The sequence below is a fragment of the Alligator sinensis genome, unplaced genomic scaffold (assembly GCF_000455745.1).
Source record: "Alligator sinensis unplaced genomic scaffold, ASM45574v1 scaffold469_2, whole genome shotgun sequence".
In the NCBI taxonomy this organism is placed as follows: Eukaryota; Metazoa; Chordata; order Crocodylia; family Alligatoridae; genus Alligator; species Alligator sinensis.
The window spans coordinates 377,899-386,004 of NW_005842988.1; the positions used below are offsets into that span (position 1 = coordinate 377,899).

The 8,106-nt window shown below is 58.9% G+C and overlaps 1 protein-coding gene across 6 annotated transcripts in view; it reads right to left on the reverse strand.

Moving 5' to 3' along the window:
- Positions 1-8,106, reverse strand: part of PLXNB1 (plexin B1) — a 62,765-nt gene that overhangs the window by 13,886 nt on the left and 40,773 nt on the right. For 5 of the 6 annotated variants that reach the window (XM_025192957.1, XM_025192959.1, XM_025192956.1 and 2 more), the window contains 9 exons: positions 7,792-7,958; positions 6,691-6,842; positions 5,502-5,607; positions 4,780-4,916; positions 3,874-4,050; positions 3,426-3,594; positions 2,610-2,852; positions 982-1,158; positions 502-650 (listed from right to left, as the gene is read on the reverse strand). In XM_025192957.1, the coding sequence (XP_025048742.1) occupies positions 502-650; positions 982-1,158; positions 2,610-2,852; positions 3,426-3,594; positions 3,874-4,050; positions 4,780-4,916; positions 5,502-5,607; positions 6,691-6,842; positions 7,792-7,958 (1,477 nt within the window). The remainder of the gene's footprint in view (positions 1-501; positions 651-981; positions 1,159-2,609; positions 2,853-3,425; positions 3,595-3,873; positions 4,051-4,779; positions 4,917-5,501; positions 5,608-6,690; positions 6,843-7,791; positions 7,959-8,106) is intronic. The other variant, XM_025192961.1, reaches the window with a different exon arrangement.

The window sequence follows — 8,106 nt, forward strand, 5'->3', positions numbered from 1 at the left end:
CCAGTTCCTGGGCACCCTGGACCAGCGGGGGTGCCACCCCACTCAGCTGGGTGGTGGATTAAGCATTTCTGGGGGACAGGCTCTCTGTCCACAAGCTCGTCAGGAAACACCACTGGAGGAGTCCATGCTGCTGGCAGGCTGGGTAAGTGACGGCAAGCCCTGGTGCCCTAAGAAGAGCGAGACAGGGAGGGGCTCCTGGCCTGGGACAGCCCAGTCCCCTGGGTAGAAGCGGTTAATGCAAGTCCACTCTTTAAGCTGCATGCCTGGGGTTAGCTGCAAACTCCCTGCTCTACAGTCACGTGCTGCCGCCTGAGGCCGACCCAGCCTCACCTGTGCCAGCCAGTGGCAGGATGACCCTCAGCCCCAATGGTTCAGCATCTGGCCTAAAGCAGGGCACATCTGGGGCCTTGAGTAGTCCCCAGATACCAAGGTCTGGCTGCGCCCCTGTGCACTACTGCCAGTGGTGGCCGGGCACTCCACCCTCGCCCCAGCACCTCCCACCTGTAGATGAAGACGATGACCAGCACGATCAAGGCCACAAAGGAGGTGCCAACACCCAGGCCGACCTGGGCCTCCAGTGGGAAGGCGAGCTGGCTCTCTGTGTCATACTGCACCCTACCCAGAAGGAAGTCCAGGTTCCCCATCTGCACCTGCAGGAGAAATGCACCGCTGGTGAACTCTGCATGGCAGGCTCCTCAGCTGCTGCGGTCTGAGCCACAGGCTGTGGGGGTGCCTGGCTGGGGCTGGAAAGCAGGGACCTGGATTGATTTCAGCACACAGAAGAGCCAGCGAGCGCCCCCCCCTTACATGGCCCAAGGGCAAGTCCAGAGCGTGGCAGCCCAGCCCGCAGGGGCAGCAGCTCCCCTGCCCTGAGCGCAGCTTGGAACGAGGCCAGCACTCCCTCCTCTCCTGCCCCCACCAGTGCCCCACCCCCAGCTCAGCGTTGTCCCAGGGCTTCTGGCTGCTGCGCGGGGCTCCTACCGTGAACTCCGGGAGCGAGTCCGTGCCCTCCCGCTTTGTGCGGTGCCGCGGGGCTGGCTGCTCAGCTGGAGGCTCGCAGTAGAGGTGGTTCCTTGTCAGCGTCTTCACCACGCAGACCCCTTCCCCAATCATAGCCATCACTTCCTCCTTGGAAATGGCCAGGTCCAGATTCTCCCCCTGGAATACAGGTGCATGAGGACATCGAGCCAGGGGCTCCACGAGCTTCAGAGCGGTGCAGGAGCCCAGGGGACCATCTGCTGAGGGGCCTGAGGAGCCCCGCGAGGCGGATCCCTGCCTGCGCCCACCAGGAGGAACTGGCAACAGCTGGGGTTGGCAGCACAGAGCCCTACGTAGCTGAAGGCACCAAACAAATGGTCCCGTGGGAGACCCTCGAAGAGGAGCAGACAGAGGGGCATGGGGGCTGGGGCCTGTGTCTCAGACAATCTGGGCCCTCATTGCAGAAGTGAAGCCCCTGCTAATCTTGCCACACAGGCAGATGTGCCCAGTGCTCCCTAAACTCACAGCCTTTCCACCAAAACCGCTGACAGACACCAACTCACTCTGCAGACATGCCCCATCCTGGCTCTGACAGTGCCTGCCCCTTACCTTCCTTCTGAGGTCACATCACCTTCCTCCGCTCCAACCCAGTCAAAGGCTGCCCCTGTCCTTGGCTCTCTTTCTTGCCCTGCAGCCGCATCCTTCCCAGCAGCCTCCTGCCCTGGCTCACACTGCAGCGGCCTGCCCTGTTCCATCACCTCCTCCTCCCACATGTCCCAACACCTGTGAGGACCTCCCTTCTCTATAGCACAGGCCAACACCCTCTGCCCAGCCGGCATGCGCCCCGCTCCCCACTCCACTTGTACTCCATCCTTTGGATCTTACTGGCACCAGGAAGAGCCATTAGACCTGACCCTGTACATGCCCTAGACCAGAGAGCCCCAGGAAACTTGGGACCAGGTACGCAAATGCATCCAAGCTGGATCCACAGTTCCTCGGTGGTGCAGGATGCATAGCCTTCGCTGGCAGCTTGCTCCAGCAGTCGGCTGCCCTTACCACAAAAAGTCTGCATTTCACTTAGTCACTGAGCTTGTCTAGCGGCAGCTTCCAGCCCCTGGCTCTTGTTCTGCCTCATTATTAACCATGCCCCACTCTATCTTTGCACTGTCAGGGTGCTTTTGTCCTCAACGTCTTTGCAAAGAGAAAGAAAACCTTCTGTTCCTATTGCCCTGGCCTCTGCCAAGCAAGATTTCCCCCCCAGTTTGAGCCTCTTCTACCACTTGACAATGACCTGCAGCTGCCAGTACATAGGACTTACCCCTTCCTCAGGGGCTTCATGGTGCTTTCCCACTTCCACCTGTTCTCTGCACGTCCCATACAGCTCCTGACACCACTACCCTGAAATAGAGGGCCCTGCACCTCTCACGAGCACTCCCCGGCTGCACCGGCCACTGCTCTGTACCCTGCCTCATCACTTCTCGCAGTGTGTCTGGTTCAGGCTGGGCACTAGTGGTCTGCCTGCAACATGCCGTCAGGACCCACGGCACCAGCTGCTGGACCCTCTGACACAGGCCCTGCTGCCGCAAGAAGTGGGTGTGCAGGGCGGTTCCTGTGAGCATCTGCTGCATTACCTCCACAGAGATGACACTGCCTGGCTTGTGCCGATACGGTTTGGCAGGGTCCTCAGCATTCAGGGGCTTCAGGACTGGGTTGACTTCGTAAGAGAAGGGTGTGGGGTGCAAGAAGTTGAAGTCAAAGCTCAGGTTGTCAAGAATAAATTCCAGTCGGACACGGGCGTTGTGCAGCGGTGCGCGAATGGCTGGCGTTTTGCACAGGATCAGGCAGGAGGAGTTCACAAGACACAGCTCCTCAAACTGGAGCAGATGGGAAGAGAACAAGGAACGATCCATTACTGGCCTCCCCTTTGGGGCAGCGCACAGGGACCCTGTGCCCTTCTGGTCTGGTGGCAACCCAGGAACCCTCCAGACAGGGGGCAGGCCTGAGATTTCAGGGACTCCCCAGGTGCTACAGAAACGTGCCTTGACAGGATCATAAGAATTAAAGGAAATTAAGGCTGGAAGGGACCTCACAAGGCAGGGTTATCCCTGACTAAGCCACCCCAGTCGAAGGCAGGGTAGATTGCACCTTTTAGACTAACCAGAGCCTATATGATTTAGATACAGGTCTAGAGATATACAGAGCACAAGCTTTCGTGGTCTGGAGCTCATGTTCTCAGATCACCACCCTGCCCTTTGCTCAGCCTCAAGCTAACACGGCTAACCGTGCCTCCAAGCCGGCCCAGCGAACCTGCCCTTTGCTGCACACGTGCTCAGTGTTTAAGAGTCTGGCTCTACAAGAGCCGAGCAGGACACAGCTAGGGGCCCCGGAGCCCCTTCTACCCAGCCAGCAGTCATGGCTGAGGCCTCCGGCCTCCAATCAGCTGTTACCTGCTGGATGCTACACAGGGCGCTCTCTGGGCACTCAGCCTCTGGGACGATGCGACGCCACCTCCCCAGCCCGCGGCGGCGGCGCTCGGGTGGTGAAACTGTCACCCGGATCTTAGGTCTTTGCACAACGTCCAGGTCCCGTCCATGAGCTCGAATCACTCTCCCTCCACTGGAACGCAGGAGCAGGGACATCACCGTCTGTCACCCACCACCTGGGGTACTTGGGCTCAGCAACACACCTCCCCATGAAGGCCGGCCTCCCTGTCTGAGGCCTCGTGCATAGCCTAGCCTTGTTTCCACTGGACACTCAGACTCTGAGGTCTATACACAACTGGCGTACAGACACTGTCAGTGCCTGGTACCCTGTCGCTGGGGTGTCTGTGCAGCTGCTGATGCCTTGGAGCTGGGGAAGAGGGCCGGGGGGGTAGGGGGTGGGGGGACTTGGTACCTGAGGAAGCTTTTGGGCGGCTCTGCAAAGGTGATGTTGGGGTCCAGAGTGTAAGTGAAAAGGGAGCCTTCCAGCCTCCGCTCCCTGTCGCCATACTTGACAGTTATCGGCAGCTGTGTGGACACATTGCTGGGACTTGTCTGACACTTCAGCTGACTCTCCTGCATCTCGCCGAGGCTACGGGACACACAGGGAGAGAGTCATAGGTCCGGCAGCTGTTGCAAAGCACCCGCTGTGATGCTGCCCCTTCTTCTGCTAAGAGAGCAATGAGGGCTCCCAGCTTTTCCCCAAGGCAGAAGCCCTCCATCCTGGAGCCCCTGAACCCCCTCTGCCACCCTCCCAGGATTCAAGTCATGTTTCTGGGTGAGCCAGAACTGCTCTACAGTGAATGAGTGGAAGGGTTTCCAGTGAGAAGCCAGAGATATGCCTCACTACTGCCCCTGCCTGCGCACAGTGCCGGTGCGGCGCCACTTGCTCCAGGTGCCAAGGAGAGAACAGCAGGATCCTGCAGAGCACGCTGGGCATGCTCCCCTCCACCATCCAGCCATGGCCTATGGTACCCGGATCTGGCTACACCTCGGCTGTTGGGATTGCCTATCTTCGCTCATCCACCTGGGGTCGGTTGAGAGGACTCATGGTCCCGAGTCTTCTCAATACACCTTTTCTGTCTGAAAACCATAGTGGCCAGGGCCAGGCAGGACACCTGGGAAGGGGAAAGGCAAGGGGTGGCAACATGGTGGCAGTCATCCCCCAACCCCTCTAACAGCACAATTCCCTGGAGTCCAGGAAGACGGAGGCATCCCAGCAGCCCCAGGTAAGGACTGAGGCAGACAGCGATGGCCCCGGACATCGCTCTGCTGCGGGCAGCTTGCAAGCAGGTACAGCCACAGGATGCACAGTTCTCACATGTGGCAGGGGAGGTCTCCGACCAGAACGCTGATCTCGCTGGGGCGCCCAGTCACCAGCTTGGAGCCCAGCAGAGTGAGGCAGGTTCCTCCGGCTTTAGGGCCTCGAGCGGGGACAATGGACCTCAGCTCTGGATTCTGGGTGAGAGAAAAGCAAAAGGAGGAATGAGGAAAACTGAGCAAACATCAGTCCAGGCAAGAGTCTGGTGGAGAGGGCAAGGCAGTGGGGATCTACCGGGCAGCCGCAGCTCCACAGTAACAGGCTGCATGCCCGCTTCTGCCCTACAGGAAGTGAAAGCTGAACTGGGAGCTTAACTCTCAGGGCAGAGGGCTGGGGCCGGCTTCCCCGCACCGCAGGGGGAGTGTGCATGTGGACAGTTACTGTGGAGCACCACATGCATGGCGACACCCTGCCCTGCAGCCAGCTACATGCACATCCCTACCTGAGACTTGACTTTATAAGCTCTTGGGAACAGCAGACAGAGGCTCACATGCACCGCTCACAGATGAGCCTTGTGATTGTTATACCTCCTCTGTTCACCCTGTTAGCACGCACTCCTGCCTGGATCAAACTCCTCTGCAACAGGACGAGCTCTGTTCATGCTCTACCTGGCTTCTCTGAGCTCAGAAAGACTCGATTCCAGCGACAGGCACCATCCCCTCCCCCACAGCGCCTGTGACCAGGACAGGTCTGAGAGGTGCTCAAACCAGTGGCCACGTTACCTGGTAGGTGAAAACGTGCCCCGAAACTCCGTGTCCTCCTCCCGGCACTTCCACTGCCACATGCCCAGCCCTTTCTGTCCAGCTGCTGCCAGTGGTGCACACAATACTGCGGGCAATCAGAGAACGGCGTCACCGTGGGCGCGAGGGACAATCTGCGCCACGCGGTGCTTTAGGTCCCACTGAACAACTGAGCTCCCACTGGTCGGTCTCCAGCACTGTGCTCAGTAGGAGAGTCATCTTGGGGGGTGGGAGCCCGCTGACATGCAAATATAGGAGGGACCCAGCAATGCCAGTGTGTCTGGAACTGCCTCGGGGCTGGCAGCAGGTTACCGAGGCCAAGCTCAGGGCTTGGTGCTGCTATGGGCCAGGCAGGAGCTGTGTTAGGGGAGGGAGGCTGGGTGATGCTGCCAACATCACTGGCTGGCAAGGGAAAAGCTTCCTTGGGCAGGAAGGTTTCTGTAGTGGTTCTTAAAGGTGTCTGACCCCCAACCCAGCCAATCTCCCCTAGAAACTGGCTCCCACAGCTGGATGCAAATGTAGATTTCCTGCACCACCGCCATCCCCGCACTGCCTGGGGGGCCACGTGGGCCAGCACAACGCGGAGCAGCCAGCTGGCGTCTGCCAGGGAGCTTGCATCCAGCTGCCAGGCAAGGTAGACGAGGGGCCAAACCGTTGGAGAGCACAAAGAAACCAGGCTGGGTCGGTTTCCATGATCAGAGGCCGTTCACATTTCCACTTTGCTCTGTACTCCACACCCCTCTGTCCAGTTCCTATCCCTAGGGCCCACGTGTTCCCGTTTCCCTCTCCTCTGCTGCTGCTGCCCATTCCTTCCTCCCTGCACCCTGTTCTGTGCTGCACCTCATGCTGTAGGGCTTTGCCCTCCTCTCACCTGCCCATAATGCCCAGGCACACACCTGGGTCTTGGGATGCCCCTTCTGAGCACCCAATGAATGTTGACCAAGGGTCTCTTTTTTACTGTAGCCTCCAGCCTAAGCATGGCTCTTGCTTCCCTTCCTCCTCATTACCACCAGCTCCTACAGGCCTCGAGGCTCCTGTTGCAGTGCAGAACCTGATCCTGGGAGCAGGCTGCCCAGGGAGGCAGGGTGGGAAATGGCCCATCCCGGTGTCAGCAGCCAGGGGAACCCAGCAGAGGAATTTGCTCCCCAGGCACGTGTCACAGATACTCGACCTGCTGGAAATTTCATACTGTAGAGCATCCACAGAACAGGGAATTCCTGCCACGGTGACAGTCTCTGCAATGTCCTGATGCTTCCGGCCGAGGTTTGAGCCCACGATGGTGATTCGGGTGCCGCCTTCTACTGGACCAGACAGAGGATAAACCTGCAGAGGTATCCACGAAGGTGTCAGTGCACTAGCACTGCAGGCCTCACACAGCCATGCTGGCAAACACAGTGCAGGGCCCCTGGATGGCCGCCTTCTGCCCCTTCCTGGCCTGTTGCACAGGACTGTTGCTGGCCAGGACTCATGCTGGGCTGTTCCACGAACAGGAAGGGACAGAGACGAGGACACCAGGACATTCTCCCTTCCGCCTCCCTCCCATCCCCAAACCTTTACTGGTGGAATAGTCCCAGTGAGCATCCCACAAGGCAGCCGTGGCTCCTTGTCCTCATCTGCTCACTGATGCACAGACTCCTCAAGGGACACAGGGAGGTGCCAACACCCTGCGTATCACTGATATTGCACAGAGTGCAGAAGTCCTCCTCAGCACCTGTGCCCACGGACACCAGCAGCTGCTCAAAGGTATTCACAAGACAGCCCAAAGCCCACGGAGCTTTTAGGCTAAATACAGTGAAGACGCAACACCTGGGTGCAGTGCACTGCCAGTGGGAGGCCAGGTGACTGTGATGAGTACTCAGTGTGACAGGCACTTGCTATCTGGCAATTAGCAAAAGCTGGTATTTTATGCTTAAAGGAATAAGACTCGGCAAGCCTGGTCAAGCCTATACCAACCACTATCTTGGGACTGCACCTGTGGACCCCCGCCCAGTTCCCGAGTCCAGCTGCTTCCTGCATGTTTGTTCCAAGTAACCCGAGCTGCACACCTCCCTTGGCCAGGTGACTCCCTATCGCTCCGAGTCCAGCTTTCAGTGCTGGACAGGAAAAGGGGAGGAGAGGGAGAGGAGGAGCAAGTGCCACCTAAACTGCCAGCAGGATTTCTGAGCTGCTTTGTGCAGAAGCAAGTTTACCAAAGTCAGGCCCCCACCTGCAGGATGGGACAGACCCTCCTTGGCCCTGCAGAGCCACACACTACTGAGCAGGGGTTACTCACTGAGTGAATGAGGGGTGCCGGACATAAGTCTTCTACCTCTTCCCTGCAAGACTCCCGGAAGATGCAGCTGGGCTGCTCCCCACCACACCACACACAGCTGTACTTGGGGTCAGCCGTCTGGCAGCGGCTGCAGTCGGCGTGTCCCACAGAGCAGTTATAGAGTGTCACTGCAGAGGTGCAATGCGGAAGGCTGTCAGTGGACACCCCATCAAGGCACAGAGTGACCCCAGCCACCTGACTTCTCTGACCCCTTACACCACCGTCGCTGTGATGCAGAGTCCATCAACATCCAGGCACAGTGGTTCTGCTGATTTC